The sequence below is a fragment of the Seriola dumerili genome, unplaced genomic scaffold, assembly GCF_002260705.1.
Source record: "Seriola dumerili isolate Sdu_G_001 unplaced genomic scaffold, Sdu_1.0 BDQW01000432.1, whole genome shotgun sequence".
Taxonomy (NCBI): domain Eukaryota; kingdom Metazoa; phylum Chordata; class Actinopteri; order Carangiformes; family Carangidae; genus Seriola; species Seriola dumerili.
Window position 1 is genome coordinate 1,359,903 of NW_019174687.1, and position 23,363 is coordinate 1,383,265.

Genomic DNA, 23,363 nt, shown 5'->3' on the forward strand with positions numbered 1-23,363 from the left:
CTTTTCCCATGACCCTCCTTAAGCATGTTTTCACAGATCTCACAAGTCTTTCCCAGAAGCCACCCCACCAAGCAGCTCGCTCAGCAATAAACTTCCAGGTGATCCCTTTGTCTGTGAAGAATCTTGTGAGCTCTGATTCTCTGATGCTCTGATTGCCTGCATAGTTCTTTCGGGTCTTGGTCTGCTCTTTTGAACGTCTTGGCATTGTCCAAGTAAATTACTTTACACAGTCCTCACCTTGCAATAAATCTCTTTTAAAGCTAAGAGAAAAACTTTGGTAGTCTGATCTGAGACTAACTCTAGATCTCCACATTAACCTGAACACTTTCAGTACATTTGCACAGGTGTCTGTTTCTTTTGTGTGTTCTACTCCACTTTCTGTCCACTTGGCTCTCAGATCTGGTGAATTTCTCACCTATTTACACAGGTTCATGCCGGCATGGGACAGAATCTCCTTTTGCTATTGTGGAGACTGAAAAGGTTTCCTCCACATCACATGAACTGGAAATTAAGTCATCCACATAGAAAGAATCTCTGTGCCTCCGCTGCTCTAGGCTGCTGCTCTAGGCTAGGCTGTTTTGTACTGCTTGATGTGTTTCCTTATTGTTGCAGCTAACAGGAATGGGCTAGGAGAGATGCTGAATACTACTCATTCTCATGATGTGCAACTCATTTTAATCTTTGGCTGCAGGTGCCTGGAGCCACAGGAACCCTAACAACATCTTTGATCTTTTTTGCTAGAGCTGTCTGCAAGAAAGCCATGGTAATATCTGCAGGCTATCTGGTGGAGTCTGAATCTGATTAGCACCTCTAACAGATTTGGATTAAGGTTGGGCCCTGTCAGTAAACAGTCATTTAGTGATGGGCAACCCTCCTCATATGAAGATGCATCAAACACCACTCTGTTTGGTTGTTGCTTTATCTTCTCGGATGAGAGCATGATGTGGCATGTAATATTTCATATTTCTATTTTGCTTTGCCCTTGAAGTGTCCTCTGGTACAGCCTCGCAGATGCCTTGCTGCAGGTAATCCTGTATGATGTCATTGTGCCTTGTGTACAAGGTTGCATCCATTTTTAGTCTCCTCATGACTTCTTCAAACTGCTCCTTAGCGACCCTGAAGTTGTTTGGGAGCTCAGGTCTGTCAGGTTGCCATGGTAACTCAACTTGGTAGCGGCCATTCATGTGCGTTATAGTCTGTTCAAAGCTCTGAATAGCCTCTGTTTCCTCTGGGCTCTGGGTTTTCTCATTAATGATACCCAGTGACTCCACCTCCCAAAAGACGTGTAGCTGTTCAGAGCTATGGGTGTCCTCATCTAGACTGATGTGCATACAAGTGATGTCAGTTTCGCTGGATGTTGTAACTGGCCCTTGCAAAGCCCATCCAAAGCTGCTCTCTATGGCTACGAGAAAAGAAACAATTCCCAATTCAACCTATGAATTGAGGTTAGGAATATTGACATTATTAATGATAATAATGTCATATAAATAATATTGATGTTATTAATATCTGCATTTTTTTTACAGGCTCCTACTTATTGAGAAAAATGTAACTTCAATATAATAATTGACTTATTTATTAAATGTGGTGTGTTTGTCTAAGTACCACTAGATAGCAGCGTTAGAGCCCAAATGGCAACCTGTTGAATTTTGAGCAGACTGGAGGAAGAAAGAGAACTTTGGGTCAGTAAGGCTGTGATTTCAATGTTAACTGTCTAAGATCCATTCTGATTAGTGGAGAGAATGTTTTCCTGTTAAACAAAAACAAACATATGGTCTGTTGTTCGCCCTCTGGACAGGAATGAGAACCTGTAGCGTAGGGCTGAGCAATTTGGGAAAATAATCTAAATTTTTCAAGTTCCTTATCCTTTGTATTATTCAACAAACACAAGCAATAAATCATTCTATATTATAACTAACACAATATTAGATAGATTAAACATAAACCGTTCTTTCATGTAGGCCACGCCTAAATGTCATGATGAAATTAGATGATGCATGAATTGATATGAATGACCTGGCAAACCCCTCTCTTGGGCCAGCTGCAATGTTTTCCCCCGTGTGCTCGTCTGGGAAGTAGGCAGTTTGAAGGCAGTGAGCTTTGAGTTCAAAGTCTTCATTAATGTAATACACCGTAAGACTCTGATAGGGCTCTGCTGTATGGCTTGACCCAATTTGTCAGTTGTATTAGCGAAAAACGAAAATAGCTAAAATATGTGTGGGATTGCACGCTGTACCACTGATCCAGTTGTTGCTCCCTCTTTTAGCCGACTACTCTACTCTTGCTTGCATGTCACATGACCAGAGTGTTATCACAGCCTTTGCGGTCAGAAAATCTCATTTTATCATATTGCGATATTATCACAAATGCGATTAATCATTCAGCTTTGCTTTAGAGGATGTAGAGACAGAGCAGGTGAGGGGTTGGAGCAGGGAGCAGAGCGAGGAGTGCACCTGAACCACTCACATAGACTTCATACAAACGAATACTTGAACTTGAACAGATGTCACTCAAACCCGCTCAAATTCACCGCTCATGATGTTGCATTGCCTCAGCTTGTTTTCTGTTTCAGTGATTTAGTCATTTCCTGACCCCCGCTCTGCACAAATGTACTGTCCCATATACTGATTCGCAGTTGCATATAAGACAAATGATAGGTACGTAGCCAAAACATACCCACTCGCAAGAGCCCACATAACCACAATATAGGCATACATACAACTCATTGTGTATGAAATGTAGCCCCTCTGTCAAAAAGGTGTGGGTATGTTGATGCCAGCCAATAGCATGGAAGTATTGATGGTACAAACGTCTTAAGACATTCAAAATTAGCGTGTTAACACGGCATTTTCTGTCATCTTTAGACGTAATTGAGGTGTAAAGACGACATTTTCTGTTGTCTTAATGCGGACGTCAAAATAGAGGTTTTGGACCAATCCGCATGCCATAGTCCTGCAACACATTCAGTCCAGCCTCCCCAACAGACTTGACCCCCTCCAGTGTGCTTGCTGCTCCAACTGCTCCACTGAAGACGCTGTAACATCTGCACAACTATATTTCCAAAGTGCTTCAGTTTTGACAGATGAATGACAGATAAAACAGTAACTAATGCTGTCATTGCCTGCTCCTGCTATGTCTCAATTAAAGCAAGAACATCCCTTATTGAACATAAGATATTCTTGTCCCTGACAGTGCCTTTGATAACCAGAAGAGAGGTAGGTACATCACATCTTTCTTGTACATGGCCTCCATCATAATGTAATTGGTGGGCAGATGACGGAAAGTGCTACTTGGTTTTTGGGGTTAAATTAGGGTCTCAGCCCCATAACCTGCCCTCTCTCTTATGTGATAGTATATTTTCATTGCCTTCAGCATCACATCCAGCACTGTGTGTTGTCCATGTAATGCAGCATATTAACCATATTTTATTCCATATCCTGTCTTTGTCTCAGGCTGTCCACCACACAGAACATAAACAGCTCATATTGTGTTGGCTCTCCTAAACAGTACCAGCTCTGTCCAAACCAGGTATGGTGCTACACTCATATTGATACTAAAGTTAAAGGTATAATATGTAACTTTTCTGCATTAAAATGTTTTAAAATGTCTTAAAATGTCTTAAAACAACTAGACCAGAAAAATTTAATCATGGTAAGGATCTGTTTCATTTCGTCGCCTGTCAATGGCGTCATATCCTCTTTTAGCCTCGTTGTGGTTGCCTACCAGAATCGTTAAAATTAAAAAGACTTTTATCCAGTTTTACGCGTCATGGATCATAAGTTGTCAGAGAAACAATCCCAGCAAACATTAACAGTAGCTTGGCTCCCAGACCCTCCCTGACGTCCTGTGTGTGCTGAACAGTGTAGGAGACAAACTGATATTTAAAACCAAAGTGCCTTATTTGGTGTTTCTACCAGGTCACTGGAGACCTCTGCGGATAATTAAAAACCTCCTGAGCACCTGGTTTATAAGTCATCAAAGAAATGACCCGACCAAACAAAGCAGAATGCAGTGATGGCGTGGGTAAAGACAACAACTCCCATAATCCCATGCCACTTCACCCAACACCATCTTTTGCTATTGTTTTGATTGAGAGACTCCTAGAGGCATAAGTACGGTGGCCCTGAGAGCTCAATGCACTGCAACTCAAGAAAACGCATACAAAAATATTTTCATCAATTTGACAACACATGTGCTGCAAAAAAATTACAGCACATGCAAATAAACAAATGCACTGAAAATTCAGTCCTACAGCACAACAGAAGTGTTTCCAGCAGACACAAGCGTAGAGGTAGCAGTGGGGGGTGGGGCATGAAGCAGTAATCCTAACCGCAGTGGCCTCTCTCTCTCTCTCTCTCTCTCTCTCTTTCTTTCTCTTTCTTTCTCTCTCTCTCTCTCTCTCTCTTTCTCTTTCTTTCTCTTTCTTTCTCTCTCTCTCTCTCTCTCTCTCTCTCTCTATCAGAATCAAGGCAAAAAATAATTTAAAAGGAAAAAAAGTGAGTAACCCGTCTGGGACGCACTTGTTATCCAGTGCTTTTAGCTTCAGAGGTTACAATTTGACATTGAACAACAAGTTCCAGCCAGGTTCATGACTTTTTAGTGTCCCTAGAAACACTTCTGTTGTGTTGTAGGACTTAATTTACAACGTTTTTGTTTATTTGCATGTGTTGTGAGTTTTTGCAGCGTGTTGCATGTGTTCTCTTAAGTTGCAGTGTGTTGAGCTCTCAGGGCCACCATACTTATGCCTCTAGGAGTCTCTCAATAAAAATAATCAAGTTACAGACAGTGTAGGAAGAAATTAGTAAAAAACTGAAAAACTCTTGTCATGCTTGAATTGTCTTTTAAGCTGTAGGTGTCCTTTTCTATGTCTTTGTGTGTGCGTGTGTGTTTGTGTGTTGTTGTGCTTGCCAGCCCTGTCCCAGCCCGAGTGTTAGCTTCAAACAGCACCAGTGTTCCCAATTTAACTCCAAAGCCTTTGGAAGAAGATACTACCAGTGGATACCTCTTTACCCAGGTACACCGTCGGTATGTCTGTCTGTCTGCCTGCCTGCCTGCCTGCCTGTTTTCCTTCCTTCTTTATTCCGGACATGAACATTCACAACTTGAATGCTTTGCTTTCTCAAATAAATGAAGGTAAATTGTTTCACAATTGTCAGTTGGCCACCTGCTGAAAATCATTCAGTTTGACTGCTTACATGGGGAATCTATTAAAGTCTTTCTAACTCTAGCAGTTGTGAGTTTCCTGATCTACTCCTCAGTTAAAGCTCACAAGGCAACTTTGCACTTTTGCAATCCAACTGAATTTTGTAGATGTCATTACACAGAAATCATAGATTGTGATGTCAGTGAAGTAAATATCTTTTTAAAATATGTAATTTCCTGTGTAGCTGATTACATCAGCATCTCCAATAAGCCATGTGACCTGCAGTGTACAACCATCAGTGGTGAGCGACAGCTCCTCGTTCCTGCCCATGATGGTACATTCTGCCGCGATACTAAATACCACGGAGTCTGTATAGAGGGAATATGTCAGGTAATCCAATAAAGGAAAAGTGGTGTTTTCAGAAGAATTACTAATATTTATTAAATGTTTAAGTTATAGCAAAATATATTTGATTTTTTAAGTCATTTAAGGCAAAATTTTCTTGTTAATGAGAAAAATTGAACAAGTGAAACATGTTTTGAACTTCTCTTGCAGCCTGTAGGTTGTGAGGGAAAGCTGTACAGCAGTAAGACAGTGGACAGATGTGGAGTGTGTGGAGGCAACGGGGCATCATGCCAGCGCATCTCTGGGTCATACAGGAAGGCACTCACACAGTTAGGTAACACACACACACAAACACACATGTAGACATATGTGCGTACAAGTATAAAATTATGTACTATTATTGTTAAAGTCAAGTTATCAGGTGATGAATTCGGTTACACTGGTCTAACAATACTAAATATGCTGGATCCACATTCACATTCAAACATTGTTTTCCACTTAACCCTTGTGGTATATATCCATGCAGATAGTTTTGCATGGGTAGATACCACAAGCTAGCTGCTATTGAGATGTCTGCATACACCCCAGTACAAAGGAGCTAAATGAGAAATGGCTAAATCAGTGGATTATCTTCAATAACAAGGCAGCAATGTCTGAGTTTTTTTAAACATAACTGTTTAGCCACGCTAGCTGCTGTTGGTCTTTTTGTTGATCAGTTGATCTGTGCACCGCTTTGGTTCATAGAGTTTTCACTCATATGGTGAAATATCTCCATTTGCTTGATGGATTTGGCAAAAAAATTTGTTCAGACATCCATAGTGCTCGGATGATGTATTCTAATGACTTTGGTGATCCTCTGTCTTTTCATCTAGCGCCATCATCAGGTGAAAAGATTTTTTTTGTACAATACTATCCTCTCAGCCTTAGCTATACAAACGTTAGCTTGCTAACAAGCTAAACCCAGATGGTGAACATTATACTTGCTAAAGATCAACATATCAGCATTTGCATTTTAGCTCTGTTTAGCCAGTAGCATGGCTGTAGATTGGGACTTGCTGATGCTATGACCAACAAAAATACCAAATGTCAAAACTCAGCACACAGTACAAAAGGTCAAACTATCTGCTTCTAAGTTGGAAACTACTGATTGTTTATTTGTGATTTGGGCCTTTGGAGCTACTGGAGAAGTTTAGATCAGATTGAGCTGATGTGTACAGCTTAAGGCTTAAGGTAAAGGTTGATTTCCAACAGGGACACCATGTTAGTTTCTGTCTTTTGTTTAATTTGTACACACACTTTTGCTACACTGTTCACTACTGACAGTTAGGTCACATCAGACAATCCTGCCTCTATTTTTGCCATCAGGATACGTGTTCATCACCAACATCCCAGCTGGAGCTACAGACATTCAGATCATAGAGAGACACAAGACTGAGAACATCCTGGGTGAGAACCTACAACTTCTGTAAGGTCAATATACTGAATATGAAATCACCAGATTTCAATAAACAGTTAAAGCACAAAGGGGGTTTTGAGATGTTTTTTTAATTCATGAAATTATATATATTTGAATATATAATATAACATAAGATTGACTGAACACGGTCTGGACCTTGTTATTATTTTAATCTTCTCATCTAGCTCTGGGTAATTTGGTAATTGGAATTTCCAAAACAAGAACCAGTAGCTGTATTGTAACACTATCTTGAAATTGACTAATCTTTCTGTAGATGTTTGGGTTCTGACCCAGTTCTGATCTCACCCAATTTTCACCCATTTCCTGTCATATCCAGCCCTGTCAGATGAAGCCGGTAATTTCTTCTTCAATGGAAACACTGTGTTTGACAATCCTCAAAACTTCAGAGTGGCGGGAACAGTGTTTAAATACCGACGTCCAAGCAATGTGTTCTCTGATGGGCTGGAGTACATCATCGCCCAGGGACCAACACTGCAGGGCCTCAATGTTATGGTAGTGCACGCACACAGAGATGTGTGCACACACATTTTGTAAATAGTATATAGTATAGTATATGTGTCTTGTTTTTAAATACAAAATATGATTGAATTTCATCCCAGTATGAAGTATGTTAATCAGTATAATTTTTATCATTGTGTATGTAGTACTACAACTTGAATGGGAAGCTCCCTCACATCACCTACGAGTACACCATCCCCCTCAAGTCTTATGACATCACTGCTGCAGAGGGTGTCACTTTGAGCCCTGGCCACTCCCATCTTAACTTCACCTATAATGAGGTAAATGAGGACATCATAGGGGATGAAGTGAGGTTGACAAACCACAGCAGAGGGAGTGTTACATCTCTCCATCACTGCAACACACAGCTGGCAGCTGACGACCAATCAAATATCCAGCTACAGGAAGAAGAAGAAGAAGGGGAGGAGGTTTTGTGGGAAATTCGGACACCCAGCCCTCCACCACCAGCGGCCGTGTTGGTCTACAGACCGGCTGATGTCACCAGTCATGTGTTCAGCCACAATGATGTTGAAGAGCAGGGACCTCCTGCACCATCTGGATACCGTGAGTCAGAGACTGAGCTGTCTTCTGATAATAACATTTTTTAATTTTTAAATCAATTACAAATGTTTGTGTAGAAGCTGCCAATAGACAGAGTTCATAGACAGAGTATATACATGTATATAGAAACAAGCTCATAGTTGATTTTGAAAAGCTATAATTGTAACAACCAAATCTTTACATTTTTACTCCATGATTTAAACATTTATTTAATTATCATAGCTGGCATTGACTGTCAACAAAATGATATATATATGTATATGTATATGTATATGTATATGTATATGTATATGTATATATGTATATATGTATATATATATATGTGTGTGTGTGTGTGTGTGTGTGTGTGTATATATATATAAATATAGTATATATATATAATATATATTAATACTATTATATTGAGTGAGAGTGTATTTTTCTTCGCTTTTTTCTGTTTTTTTTTTTTTTTTTTCCTAACTTAATTCCAGTGCATTCAGAAAGCATTCAGACTCATTATGTTGCAGCCTTTTGCTAAAATTGTTTGTTTGTTTTCCCTCATCAATCGACACTCATGATGACAAAGTGAAAAGATAAATTTAGGATTTTTTGCAAATTTATTAAACAAAAAAATAGAAATATCATATTAACACAAGTATCCAGACACTTTGCTGTGACACTTGAAATTTAGCCTAGGTTCCTCCATTTCTCTTGATCATCTCTGAAATGTTTCTACATCTTGATTGGAGTCCACCTGTAGTAAACTCAGCTGATTGGACATGATGTGAAATTTTGAAAGAGAAAAAAGTGTTTTCACTGTGTCATTAACATTATGGGGTAGTGAGTGTAGATTGATCAGGGAAAAATGAATTTAAACACTTTCAGCACAAGGCTGCAACATATAATGAGTTTGAACATTTTCTGAATGCACTGTAATATGGCTGATATATTGTCCTGGTTCATTTATTGGTCAAGCTCTAATGGTCAGTCATTGCTGTAACTGTTCATTTGATAGATTTGGAAATACAGACACAAATGAATGTTTGGACTGTGTAAACATGACCTCTTTTGGAGAATATGCTGACCTTAATATTAGCAACATGTTCAGTATACTCTTTCCTTCTGTCCAGCCTCCTACTGCTGTGGGCTTACCTGTCTGTCTATGTCTATTTGTCTCATAGTCTTTTTGTTCTTCTGGTCATTAAGGGAGTTCCTCCAATTTGATTGATGAGCCGTCCGCTACTGATGACAACACTCTAGTTCTCTCTTTCCCAGGTAGGAAAGACAAATTGAGCTTTTTTTCCCCATTGTTGAGTGTTTAAATTTCTTTATGAAATCAATATATAGAACTAAAATGTGTTTTTGAAATTTTATGAAATGGTATACAGGAGCTATTTCAAGACATTGCAGATGAACAATTTTTTGTGAATATATTTTATTGGCATTTTGGGAGTCATCACAATACATTACAGAAAAAAAACAATGACAAGAAATGCTCCTATTATATCCAGCCCCTTGCCCTCCCACTGCCCCATCCAACACCTCCCTGTTAACCCTTTGGGCTCTTTATCTTAAGGAACTGTGCTGACAGTATTGACCAACATAATTAATAGTAAAAACAGAAAACAACCAGCAATAACAATAGAAAGCAAAGTATATTACAGAAAAAAATTATAAATTAAAAATAAATAAATAAATGAAATAAAGGAAAGTGAGAACAAAGTGTAGTGTGTGTATGTATGAGTCTTTGTGGTGCAAAATAGATTGCTATGCTGCTTTGTTATCATGCCAAAATGTAGGATACAGCTGCTACATTGTGTTAGCCATCTCACCCTTGTAATCATTCTTGGGGAAGGGAAGTCAGACTCTTAACCTAAGTGATCAGGGATCGCCAATGACTGTAAAATTTATCTGTCGAGCAGCCTATGGAGAATTTAATCTTTTCTAACTCCCAGAAAGACATTATGTCTCGCAGCCATGAGGCTGGAGATGGAGGCAAGGGTTTCTTTCTTAATAAAAGTGTTCTACGATAGGCAATTACAGAGGTAGATGAAACTAATTTAGAAGTTTGCTTGTCTTGCTGAAATATTTTCGCCAACTTCAGGTACACCAAATATGGCAGTTAACAGGGATCGTTGGATTACTTGTTTTAATATTACTGACAAAGTTCTGAAATATGATTTCTAGTACTCCCCCAGTCTCTGACATGACCTAAACATATGAGCGAGATTACAAGAAGTCTGGAAACATCTGTCACAAGTGTCTGCAATATTTGGGTATGTCTTGGCGAGTCTAGACTTACTGTAATATGCTCTGTGAACTATTTTGAACCATATAAATTGGGATTTTGCACAATACAAACATTTCCTCTTGCACCTCAGACCACAAATTATCAGACATAGTAATGGCCAGTTCTGTTTCCCATTCTCCTCTAATCCTCAGCAAAGCAGGAGGCATATCTGAAGCTAGGAGATTGTATGAAAACTTAACATACCACCTTGTCATTTTTGTTGAAGGTTATCAGTTCCAGAAGAGAGTGGGGCACCTGGAAATGAGGGTGTGTTTTATTTAAGGACATGCTGAACCTGAAAGTACCTGAAAAGGTCAGATTGCTGTAAGTTGAAGATAGTGCATAACTGAGCAAAGCAAGAGAATGGCCTTAGCCACTAATTGTGCTAAGGCCTTGTCTGGCCCAGAGAAAGAATTTGGCATAAATCTTAGCAGGTTTAAAGGGCTCATTATTACAAATTGGGGTGTTAAGTAGGAGCATGTTCCAGCCGAAGTGTTGCTTGATTTGTTGCCAGATTCTTAAAGTAGATATAACAATTGGGTTATCTGTGTACCTTTTGGGTTTAAGTTAGTCGGCATGGCATACCAAAGCTTTTAAGGAGGAGGAGTAAAATGAATGTGATTCTAGTTGGCACCATTGACTTCCAAGATAGAGGGCCCAGTGTAAACTCTTTTGTATGCCACTTTTTAAGATCTTTCGCTGTTAGTACAGAGAAATTGTTGTCAAATAGTTGGGATATATTTTGGGATATGTTGATTCCTAAATATTTAAATGTTGCTGAGGAAAGAGTGAATGGCAAGTCAGATTGTGTAATATCCCATGTCTGATAAGTCATGGGGAAAAAAAACACTTTTTCCGAAGTTAAGCTTATAACCAGAGAATGTACCAAAGATTTTTAGAGTATCTAGGATATGAGGGATGGCTCTTTTATGGTCTGATACATACATTAGCAGGTCATCTGCATACAGGGAGACTTCATGCTCATCTCCCCCTCTCATGATGCCTGGGATGAGCTTATGGGTCTTAATTGCTATAGATAAAGGTTCAGTAGCTATGGCGAAGAGGAGGGGAGATAGCGGACAACCTTAGTGTGTCCCCCATGCCAAAGGGAAGAATTTGATCTGATAGTTTTAGTACATATGCAGGCTTGTGGAGAGGTGTATAGTAAATGCACCCAAGCACTCTCCAAAACCAAACTTTTTGAGAGAAATGAATAAATACGTCGATTCCACCCGGTCAAAGGCCTTATCAGCATCTATAAGGAAATGACGCCCTTAGGAACAGTTGTTGAGGTAGGAGAGAAGATTATATGAAGAAGCTGTCACACATTTGTGAATGAGTGGCTGTATTTGATAAACCCAGTTTGGTCTTCTGATATAATAGTGGGTAGAACAGTTTCAAGTCTGCACACTAAAATTTTTATAAGCATTTTTACATCCACATTAAGGAGTGTGATAGGGTAGTATGACGAACATTTGTTTGGGTCCTTCCCTTTCTGAGGTATTAGATATATAGCAGCTTGTCTCAGAATGGGTGGTAATGTGCCTTGCTGCAGAAATTCATTAAGCATCTCCAACGAAGAGGGGCAAGTTGTTGAGAAAAACTCTACAGGGTAGCTGTCCGGCCCTGGAGACTTTCCACTTTGCATTAGCATAATGGCTTTGGTTATCTCATCTACACTTACTGGAGACTTCCGGATCATTTTGTCTTTCCAATCAACAAATGTGTTATGTTTATATTTGAATGGAAATTGAGCACTTCAGAGCTGTCATTCGTGACTCAGAGTCGAAAAGGAAAAGGTCCTGAAGGTGTCATTGATCCCAACTGAGTCAGTAATTATTTGACCTGAGGTGTTGTCTATTTGAGTTATCAATTGTGAAGCCAGTCTACCCTTTAGCTAGTGTGCAAGGAAACGGCCTGCTTTTTCTCCATGTTCGTATAAAATAGCTTGTGTTATAATATAATTTCTTTGCCTCCTTTCTGGATATGAGATTAAATTCTGTCTGCAATTCAAGTTTTTCTTTGTACAGTTCTGCTGTTGGAGCCAATGTGTCACATTTATCTACATCAGCTATTGATTTTAGTATCTCTTGTTTTCATTCTTTTCTCTTCTTATTAACATGTGCAGAATATGAAATTATCTTCCCTCTAAAGACCGCTTTAAGAGTCTCCCAAAGTAAGCTAGGGCTAGTGTCATTAGTTCTGTTGGTTTCTACAAACAAATCTACAGACTGAGTGATAACACTGTAGAAGTCTGAAAAAAGTGTAGGGTCAAGTCTCCAAGGATGGAATTTTTTAGGGTGGGACTTGAAATTCAGGCCTAAAGATAAAGGAGAATGGTACCCTCACCAGGTATTCAATGGAGGTCACTGAAGAAGAGGAACAAGAAGAAGTGCTTTATCTATGAAAAAATAATCAATGCGAGAGTGAGACTTATGAATATGCAAAAAAAAAGATAACTGTTTATCTGCCAGGTGTAGAAATCGCTATGGGTCTCTGTAATGATTCATGAATTGTAATAAAAGACTGTGCTATTTTAGAGGGAGTTGCATCTTTGGGGTTTGGTTTATCAAGGAGAGGGTTTATTACAGTGTTTATATTACCCCCAAGTATCAAATAATGAGAGTGCAGTTTGGGTAATGAAGAAAGAAGCTTCTTCATGAAGTCTTCATCGTCATGATTATTACAAATAATTTGTGCAGGAGTAAAAGGAACATTTTTCTTAATCAATACTGCTGTGCCTCTCCTTTTAGTATTAAACTTAGAGCAAAAGATTGAGCCTATCCAAGGTCGACTTAGTCATTAATGGTCAGTAGTGAGTCTCTTGTAGGAAATTATGTCAGTGTTAAGATCTTTTAGGTCAGAGAAAATCCTTGTTCTTTTAACAAACATCTTTTTCCAAAAGATCACTCTAATTGTACGTACCATTTGGCAATCAGTAAATGAAACATTTTTCTATTATTTCCCCACATTATGTGTATGAATGAGTTAACACTAAATTAACATGAATAGCCAGTTGGTATTCATAACTGAACCAACACATAGATGCATTTAGTAATGACAAAACAGATGAAAAGTTAAACATAGGCTATGAATTTAAAAGATTTCAAAGCGTAAAGATGCTTTAACTGGTTTGCTCAGGCTATAGACTAAATGTAAAGACATCATTCCCCATTGAGCACATAAACCAGAGGCTGTCAAGAAGTAAAAGCCATTTTCAAGTCAGATAATAACCAAGTCCCAGCATATGTGAAGACAAATGAGTTGCATCCATCCATATGAACAGGAGGCTGGAATTTGACAGGACTGTTAAAAGCCAAACATATGAAAGTACACCTGGGACCAGCAATGTAGCTTGAATGAAATGGTCATGTCCAGGAAAAGATGTAAAATCCTGTTGTGCAGTTCAGTCCATTTATCCAAGTGCATCACATTTCCAGTGATGCCACGTCCTAAGTCTTGCTATGTTGCCGTTTATGTCCGTCCAGGGAGTTGATAGCCATAATTACACATTGCTAGCCAGGTGTTGATTGAAGAAACTCTCTGCATCCTCTGCATTATTGAATTTACCCTCCACTTGCTAATGGGTGACACAGAGCACCACAGGGTAGTGGAGAGAGAACTTGATTGCCTTTTTGTGTAACTTGGTCCTGACAGTGTTGAATGTGGCAAGCTTTTTCGCCAGTGCATTGCTCAGATCTGGAAAGAATAAAATATACAACTCACTTGGCACCAGCAACTCCAGCTTGCCATTGTGTATCTGTATTAGACCTTTGACCCCATATAAAGAGATTATAAAAATTACCAGCAATGATAAATAAAACATGATTTTATCTTAGTAATTATTAAAAAAGAAAATAAATCAGTTTAGCTTAATCTCTTAAATAACATTTTTTATGTCACTGGTTTGCATTAGTTCATGTCAAATATCTCAGGATGTGTTAAAACCCTAAGGTCATTGTTTATGTCCATTCACAGGTAGTCAAAGTATTCATTCTGCAGCCCTGCCTGAAGAGGCCCCCTATCTCCTGCTGGAGGACCTACACTACAACCAGACTACCTCAAACACACACTCCTTCACAGAGTCAAACGCATACTCTGTTAAACACACACTCACTGATCCACAGTCACCAGCAGAAACACACATGGAGACAGTGTCCTCCACAGACACAGACACACACACAGACACACAGTTGGAATTACACCCAGACATGCTCACGGTTACTGACACACACTCTGTCATACACATAGAAACAGAACCTGGCAGACACCCAGACACACACACTGCCATCTTGGTGCAGCTGCAGCAGGTGTCTGCAGTTCAGGCAGCCAACACAGAGAGGTAGGAGGGAACAGCTGTATGTTGTTCACTACTCATTTATGCTACATGATGTTCATAAGCATGAATATTTAGTGCTAATTACACTGTCATAATCCTGATCATCATTCATTTACCCTGTGCTTATTATTCGTAATCAGTGCTTTTACATGCACGTAAGTAACCAGGTCACAGTTGGCTTTTCCAGTAAGTTCATTTCTTAAATTGTACATGGTTGACCGGGTTTCTAAAGGGCTTTTTATAAGTGTGCATGTGCATAACAAAAGACTGCAGACAGAAAAGTGAAGCGGTAGGATGAAAGGAGAGACCATTTTACAGAGTGATGTGCCTTTGTGTTTAAAGTAATTCATTTTGAAGTCTAACTAGAACAAACACAAACTAACCTCCAGAAGTGTTAAATCTCCATGCTGAACATTTGACTGTTTGTTGAATTTTTTTTTTTTTTAAGTATATTTTTTGGGCTTTTTATGCATTTATTTGATAGTACAGTAGAGAGACAGGAAATGGGGAGGCAGAGAGAGGGGGAATGACATGCAGCAAAGGCTGTCCGATGCGGGACTCGAGCCGGGGCCAACTGCAGCGAGGACTGTAGCCTCTACACACGGGGCGCCTGCTTAGACCACTACGCCACACGACACCCCGTGTTTGCACATCTGCACTATGAGAAAAAGATCTGCACTGTTGCTGTGCATGTATATACAGATTTACAGACAGCATAATCATATATTACCAATTCCCAATTACCCATATTTCTCTGAGTAATCTGGTTACTTAAGTGCATATGAACACACTGAATGAGGGCTACGTTATCATTAAGATCAGTCTTATCCACACTGTTTTAATGACTGTGTAGAAGCTACTATCCTATTTTTTTTAAATTAAACTTCATTAACATTAACATTAAATTCCTCTTGTTGTGTAAGCAAAATAATTGATACTTTAATAGGTTTTTATGAAATACATCAGGTTTCAAAACTGCTTGCCTGTCTTTGTCTCTGTCTCTCTCTAGCAATGACTTCGATGTGGGTCTGGAACCAGATATTAGTCTGGCAGACATGTATCGCTGGAAGGTTTCTGCTTACGCTCCATGCAGCTCCACCTGTACAACAGGTAAACTCATATCTTCAATATACAGGTAACAATATTATAAGACCCACATTTATTGAATTTCAAATCTTTGATAAAGCAACTTGTGAAAATTGTTCTTCCATTGCCTCAGAAAATATTTGTGTTTGACTGGATGTTAAATCACATATCAGGCGTCCTCAGCCAACCACAGTCCAAACATAGTTCTATACATGCAGTGTAGAGCATACAGATATCTGTTGTTGATCTCTGTCTGTACTCTGTGTACACACTGTGTGTGTGTGTGTGTGTGTGTGTGTGTGTGTGTGTGTGTGTGTGTGACCAGGTATCACCACTAGCTACGCCTTGTGTGTTCGGTATGATGGTACTGAAGTGGATGACAGTTACTGTGACTCTGTGACCAGGCCAGAGCCCACACACGAGTTCTGCACTGGGAAGGAATGTCCTCCAAGGTACTGCCTTTACTAATTTAACCTACTAACTGACCAACTGACACAAACTACACATAGTAACATTTGCCAAAGTCTTAACAGTTTAGCAAAGCTTCATTTACATATGGCGAAAAAGTGATCACTAAATTGTGTGGCAGATCAGAAAAGCACCAGAGGAAGACACCATCTGAATTTATGTAGTCAAATTTCTCAAGTATTGAGAGAAAACTAAATAAAACTAATCAAAGCACAAATCAAAGAATAGGCCTGAGATTTTTGTTTTCACCACTTTCAAAACTTGCAGTTGAGATTCAAAAACTATCTGCATGTTTGGAAGTTAGTTGAGTTGAGAAGTTAGTTAAATCAATTGATTAGAATTACGTATTTCAAATCAAATTCCTGTAAGATTTTGAATTTTATCTCCATTATTTTAAAAGGTCATGCAGACCTACAGTTTTTTCAGTTATCTGTAGTTTGTTTTTATTTTCTTGATGGCTTGGACCGCAACAGCAAGGCCAGCCCTGTCAATGCCAGTGTCCGGGACAAACTGATAGAGTTGAGTTATTGAGTTACATTGGCACAGACAGGTTCTATTAGGGGGCGTTCACAGTCTGCAATGTTGAGAACTTTGTCCATAGATTTAGGCATTTAGAATTTTCAAAAAAGCACCTAGTGCCGAATTTAGTGACTTTTTGATAAACCCATAGCTACTTTCCGTAGAAGCAGGGTTAAAGTGGACACGACGTCTGGTGTGAACAGCCAGGAAAACACAAACAGAAAAACATGTCAATGAGAACAGCTTTAAAGTGAATTCAGCTGAATTAAAATACTGTATATGTCAGTACAGAGAGGAGGACGGAAGAGAAGAAGAGCGGAAGAACTAGCTGATGCATAGAGTAACTAGCTGATACTAGACTGAAACCAACTGACACTAGACTGAAACCAGTTGATACTAGACTGAAACCAGCTGACATTAGACTGAAACCAGCTGACACTACACTGAAACCAGCTGACACTACACTGAAACCAGCTGATACTAGACTGAAACCAGCTGATACTAGACCAACTGATACTAGACTGAAACCAGCTGACACTACACTGAAACCAGCTGATACTAGACTGAAACCAGCTGATACTAGACCAACTGATACTAGACTGAAACCAGCTGACACTAGACTGAAATCAGCTGATACTGGACCAGCTGATACTAGACTGAAACCAGCTGGTACTAGATTGAAACCAGCTGACACTAGAATGAAACCAGCTGATACTAGACTTACTGTCTTGGGGACACGAAGATGAATGGGCTGAATGCAACAACAATCAGTAGACTATTAAGTTTCACTGGCGTAATTTTTCTACAAACAAGAACCAATCGAAATTCTGGACATACTGGTTTTAAAATGTTCCAAAAGATTCAAACAAGAATTTCATATTGAGGTAAAAATATAAACTATTGCTGGAAGGAAGTGTGACATCTCTGAATGTGAGTAAAATGGTACTTTACTGATTTAATAAACCTGAAGCTTTATAAACTTTGACTGGAACTTTGCCAACTCCACCATCTTTCCACTTCCTCCTCAGGTGGGAGACCAGTGGCTGGAGTGAGTGCTCTCGAACCTGTGGTGAGGGTGTTCAGTACCGCACCGTGCGCTGCTGGAAGATGCTGTCACCCGGTCTCGACTCCTCTGTCTACGATTCGCTGTGTCTGTCACATGACCTGCATAAACCAGCCAATAGAAAGGTCTGCCTTGGCCAGAGCTGTGGACCACAGTGGGAGGTGTCTGAGTGGTCAGAGGTAATAAAACAAGTGCAATGTTTCTGATGTTGTGATGTTGACCATCTTCATTGCTGGTGTATTCATTGTGTTTGAATACAGGTCCTGACTGCATGTATAAACAGTTTCATTATTTTGATCACTACAAAAATCTTGGGACTATATGTGAGGATGGAAGAAATATTAGCTGGTGAACTGAGAGCATTGTTTTCTAAAATGTACCAATACAAAACATTGCTGACTACACTACACCTGGCCCTGACACAGACCCTTGCAACTGACTCCTAGCTACGTGACCCCCCTACATGATCGTTGATGAGTCCAGGGGTGGTCCCACTTTACATTTTCAGGCTGCACCCAGCTGAGCTCCATTGCTCTTAAATCGTCTCAAATCAAACACAGTCTTCTTGAGACAGAATTTGCCAAACATTAGTTAACACACCCAGAGCCTGATTCCTCACAGCGCTGTTCCCTGGAACACTAGATTACACAAACCCCTCCACGGTGGCAAGTTTGAGATTCAAAGAGAGAATTACCCCTGCCATGAAAACACAAATGAATGGAGCAATATCTCATGAAGTTGATTTCTAAATGGCCAAAGCATAAATGATAAAGTACCAGTGAAACACTGAAAAGGAGTTGTAACAGTACTCCACGCCTATAACAGATTTCAAATTTGTATGTGTGTGTGTGTGTGTGTCAGTGCTCGGCACGTTCCGGCTCTCGGGGTGTTCGAACTCGGGAGGTTCGTTGCTCCATGGAAATGAGACTATGTAACAAGTCGTCTCAGCCAATAGAGAGTCAGGAATGTGAGGGCCCTCCCTGCGACAGAAGATGGACAGTTTCTGACTGGGGACCTGTGAGTTTAACAACACAGTTGTTTATGAAATTAGTTTATGAAATCGACAACATCAGTTTTACATTGAACTTAAAAATGTGTTGATGTGCCAGTGCTCAGGTGTGTGTGGAGAGGGGAGGATGGTGCGTGCGGTGACATGTCGATCGTCAGGTGGGATAGTGATGTCAGAGGAGCAGTGTGACCAATCACTGCGCCCACTGGCCATCTATCCCTGTGGTGACAGAAACTGTGCCCCCCACTGGGTTGAACAGGAATGGCAACAGGTAAACAAATTTTGGCTAGTGGTGGTGGTTGGGGGTTGGGGGGATCGCAGTGGGAGTCAGTCCACACAGATGTGTTAAGTTTTTTTGTTGTTTGTGGGTGTGTCAGTGTAATGCTACGTGTGGCCGCGGTGTGCGGCAGCGTCAGGTGGTGTGTGCTGGGCTGGAAAGTGGTGTGTTCAAAGAGTTTCCAGACAGTAGCTGTGACCAAAGCAACAAACCAGAGACCAGCTCCTCTTGCTTCCAGAGACCTTGCTCCAAATGGTTCACCACATCCTGGTCCCAGGTAACTCGGCCTACACACTGACGCATCACCAGCCACTTCACTATCATAGAGATCTAAAACCATGGTGGGCTATTTGTATAAATGACTGTCCCCTCATAAATCCTCTCAAACTGTCTCTTTGTGAAAATGGCTTGTTTACCGCAGCTTCATAAATTTAAACAGAAAGTTGTTTTAATGTCAAGATTTATGTTGTTAATATTATCAGTGAATTTAAACAGACTACATCATATAAAGCAGCTGTTATTGTTCCTGAATATTTAGAGTCATATTAATAAAGATTTAAATCACATTTCACAACATAAAACTATTCAACTGTATAAATAAAAGACTGAATAATATTCAGGTTGTATCATCAGATATTTTCTTCTCATTCTACATGAAAATAAAAAACTAAAGATTAATAATTATTTTTTAAAAACTGTCAGTGTGTGATTCTGCACTCTTTTTTTTAATGTCAGTTATATCTTGTTTTGTGTGTCCGGCTGTATTTGAACTGATAGTATGTAGAGGAAAATGAAAAGTTCTGTTCCCTCTTGCCCCCTCAGTGCAGTAAGACCTGCGGGAGTGGTGTCCAGGTTCGAGAAGTCAAGTGTTACCAGGGGGAGGAGCTTGTAACCAGGGGCCACAGCTGCGACTCTGCCCTCAAGCCAGAAGCCAGACAGAGCTGTGAAATCCAGAGCTGTCCGACAGACGCACCAGGTACAAAAACAAACGCAGCATGCACATTTCCTGCAGCTGATGCAACATTTCAGTGCACTTTCAGCTCTGTCAGTAGAGGATAAACGAACTGTAGATGCGTCACTGTGACTGTTGTTTTTCTGCTGTGCCCTAATGAATTAATTCATAATTTTCATGGCCTCTGTGTGTATATCCAGTGGCAGCCCCGGCAGAATCAGTGGCAGTAGACGACTCCTGCCAGGACAAGCCAACAGCCAACTGTGCCCTGGTGCTAAAGGTGAAGCTGTGTTCCCATTGGTACTACAGAAAGGCCTGCTGCCAGTCCTGTAAGGCACCAAGATCCTGAAGTCTTCACTGTAACCTCTCACCTCGACTCCTCAGCACCAACCACTGGTACCAAAAGTCACACCACATTCTTACCACACAAACGCCTGTTGCTAGCAACGTATGAACATTTACCTTGTTACTGTTACATTATCACTGATGTCAGAGGTCAACCTGTGGTCACTGCCTTCTACTTGTCACTGTTATCCTTTTACTCTTGGTCCCTCACACCTCTTTTAAGGAAGTAGCATCATCACTACTAAAGATCAATTGATCATAATTACCTCCTAGTGCAAAAAGAGACAGATGGATAGACAGAGCCCACTTCCTGCTTTGTGTCACTATTTTACAACTGGACATTTACCTAAAGCACTGACACAACGTACAAGGCTTTAGCCTACTTCCTCTGACCATTTAGCCAGTGTGCTACTAAATCTATTCACTGACAACCTCCTCCCCAGACAATGTGAAGATTCACTGGGATGTCTGTTCATCTGTTCACCTAACAGAAGATGTAACCAGTCTTTTGAAAAATATCCTTCCTCCAGTGTTTGTTGCTTCTATATTTCCACCCTTCTCACCATTTTTAGGACTCATATCCGTCCATTCCTATCTCCATCACTCAAAGTAACTCCGTCTATATGTCTAAAATCTGTCCATTCCCTCACTTCTTCTCGAGGTGCTATGTTTCACTTATATGTATACAAAGTACATGAAAGACCTAAGGCATCTTTGTCATTAGTGTGGAAACAGACCAAGACAGACTAGACCAGGGGCTGGTTTACACAGATATCTCAGACTGCTCTGTAGTGTTGGTCCAGTCCTCATTCTGCTCATAGATCAGTCTGATGTCAGTCAGACTGTTTCACAAAAATAAAGACTGACTCATTTTAAGAAAAACACCTCACCCCCAGGCTAACTATGCCTAAAACCAATGTTACAATGGACTACACTGTCCAGTAACATTCAACAACAAAAAACAGGAAAACATGGCTTGTAATTTTTGCTAACATTGTTATGGAGAGAGCAAAGAGAAGGGAATTAGTTTTTAGAGACCAAATCAGTTGTTTTTTTTCATTGTTTTACTCTTCATGTAAAACGTCCTTGTAACAGTTGAATTGTTCCAGTAGACAAACATGTTCTGCTGGGTAAATGTGGCTGATGGATTGAATGAGGTTCTTCAGTCGGCCAATTTTTTTATATTGAAAAAAGTCTTAAATGGTCAAGAACTAAACTGCTTTGTGCAATGGATGAATTTAGACTCAGTTAAAATCTGTCTTTATGAAACCAGCCCCAGCGAAATAGTGCGGCCTACCCCCTCAGCCTTGGTTCAGTCCTGTTTTTTATACGTCCAGTAGGTGTGCACAGATAGATAGATAGATAGATAGATAGATTCTTTATTTATCCCCTAGGGGAAATTCATGTAGCAGTGAACCTGGATGTAGCATCTAAACTACTGCGACATCCAGCCAGGCACCAGTCAATGGCAACTGGACTAAACACAACAGTAGCTGACAGAAGTCATTTAATACTTTTGTTTTTAAATGCATTCAAAGAATATCTCTGAAAATCTAACAGCAGTAATGGTTATGTTAACATAGACCAACAGTAGCTGGGTCACAGATGCTAACACTGACAACAAACAAAGGCTGAAACAGAGAACGTGCACAGGGGTCATTCACAGACAAACGTGGCATTTTCTTTCTCTGTTTTTTTTTCTGCCTGTGTGTTGTACTTGTATAATGTTTACGTTGTTGAGGTTTGGGAGATGTGGTTCCTCTGCAACAGCCTGTGGTTTCCCATACCACACATCACTGCCCAGGTTCACAAACATGTATGTGTATCTCTGTAGAGGCACAAGTCTGGCTGCAGTCCAACAAACATGAATAACTTAACTCCACTTTTACATAAAAGGTTGAAGTTGCTTGTTTATTGTTTTACTCAGAGTCACATGAGAAGATCAACATCAGTTTCACCACTGCGTGTCTGGAATAGAGAGATCCAGGATATTTTTAGCCTAGCTTAGCACAAAGACTGGAGATAGTGGGAAACTGCTAGCATAGCAACATCTGTCAAAAATGAAGCAAATCTTCAAAAAACCTATTTAAACATTTAACGTGTTTGACACATGTAGAAACAGAAGTAATTATAGATCAGGGCTGCTGTGGGCCTGGACTTGTGCAGCATCTCAAAAGTCTCATTCTCATCATTTACAGTAACAGGAGCAAAACCCAGGTGGCTCTGTATGTATGTGTCTTTGTGTATCTTTAATGAGCTTTCAGACAGTATCAGGCAACAAAGATAAATCTGATGTTTATCTTCCCATATCTCTCTGGGAAAAACAGCACAATATGACACACATTTTCTTAAGAGCAATCGAAATAATTTGAAAAGTTGATGCATCTGCAGGTGCATGAACTTCTCAGAACCTGTTACACTCCTGTAGATACTTCAGATGTGACGGCTTAAAGTTCCTCTCCAGACATGTTTTAAACTCTGTAAAATCCTCTGCTTTGATTCATATTTAGTTGAACTTGGTTTTCACACATTAAACTGGGTCTGAAGCTCATCTGCTCTTACTTCCTGATTGAGAAAGCTGGATAAGGCCTCGTGCCCCGCCCACCACCTGCTTGCTCCAGGTGAACAGGTGACAGAGCAGAGAGTATCAAGATGGGTAGAGGAGGAAATATCATCTCTCTCTCTTTGTACTGACAAGGTTTCAGGTTTATTTAGCCCCGTCCCCATAAGTTGACAGGATTGGTTCCTTAGGTTTTTCTTAACTTTTTTATGAGACTGTCATTGGTTCACTGCAGTTCAAGATGGAAACACTCATCATCAGTCATGGTGTTGATGATTATTTCACTCATCATATGTCTGTATTATATAAAAACATCATATAGATGTTAACATGATTAAACACTTGATTTTCATCTTAGGAGGTTTTTAAGTAAGAACTAAATGGAAAATACATCACTGGAGTTTCTGCTTGAAAATATAAGAATAGTACAAACACAGCACAACACAGAAGTA

General features: G+C 39.9%; 1 protein-coding gene across 1 annotated transcript in view; it reads left to right on the top strand.

Annotated features, from left to right (window-relative positions):
- The window catches only part of LOC111233936 (ADAMTS-like protein 2), a 38,609-nt gene that overhangs the window by 11,347 nt on the left and 3,899 nt on the right, over positions 1 to 23,363 (top strand). The window contains exons 3-20 of the mRNA XM_022761866.1: positions 3,453 to 3,558; positions 4,912 to 5,014; positions 5,388 to 5,533; positions 5,699 to 5,822; positions 6,854 to 6,934; positions 7,282 to 7,457; positions 7,610 to 8,027; positions 9,210 to 9,278; positions 14,272 to 14,449; positions 14,561 to 14,635; positions 15,642 to 15,742; positions 16,044 to 16,170; positions 17,734 to 17,947; positions 18,630 to 18,785; positions 18,878 to 19,048; positions 19,155 to 19,331; positions 19,877 to 20,030; positions 20,207 to 20,402. Coding sequence (XP_022617587.1) covers positions 3,453 to 3,558; positions 4,912 to 5,014; positions 5,388 to 5,533; positions 5,699 to 5,822; positions 6,854 to 6,934; positions 7,282 to 7,457; positions 7,610 to 8,027; positions 9,210 to 9,278; positions 14,272 to 14,449; positions 14,561 to 14,635; positions 15,642 to 15,742; positions 16,044 to 16,170; positions 17,734 to 17,947; positions 18,630 to 18,785; positions 18,878 to 19,048; positions 19,155 to 19,331; positions 19,877 to 20,030; positions 20,207 to 20,355 — 2,725 coding nt within the window. The 3' untranslated portion in view covers positions 20,356 to 20,402. The remainder of the gene's footprint in view (positions 1 to 3,452; positions 3,559 to 4,911; positions 5,015 to 5,387; positions 5,534 to 5,698; positions 5,823 to 6,853; positions 6,935 to 7,281; positions 7,458 to 7,609; positions 8,028 to 9,209; positions 9,279 to 14,271; positions 14,450 to 14,560; positions 14,636 to 15,641; positions 15,743 to 16,043; positions 16,171 to 17,733; positions 17,948 to 18,629; positions 18,786 to 18,877; positions 19,049 to 19,154; positions 19,332 to 19,876; positions 20,031 to 20,206; positions 20,403 to 23,363) is intronic.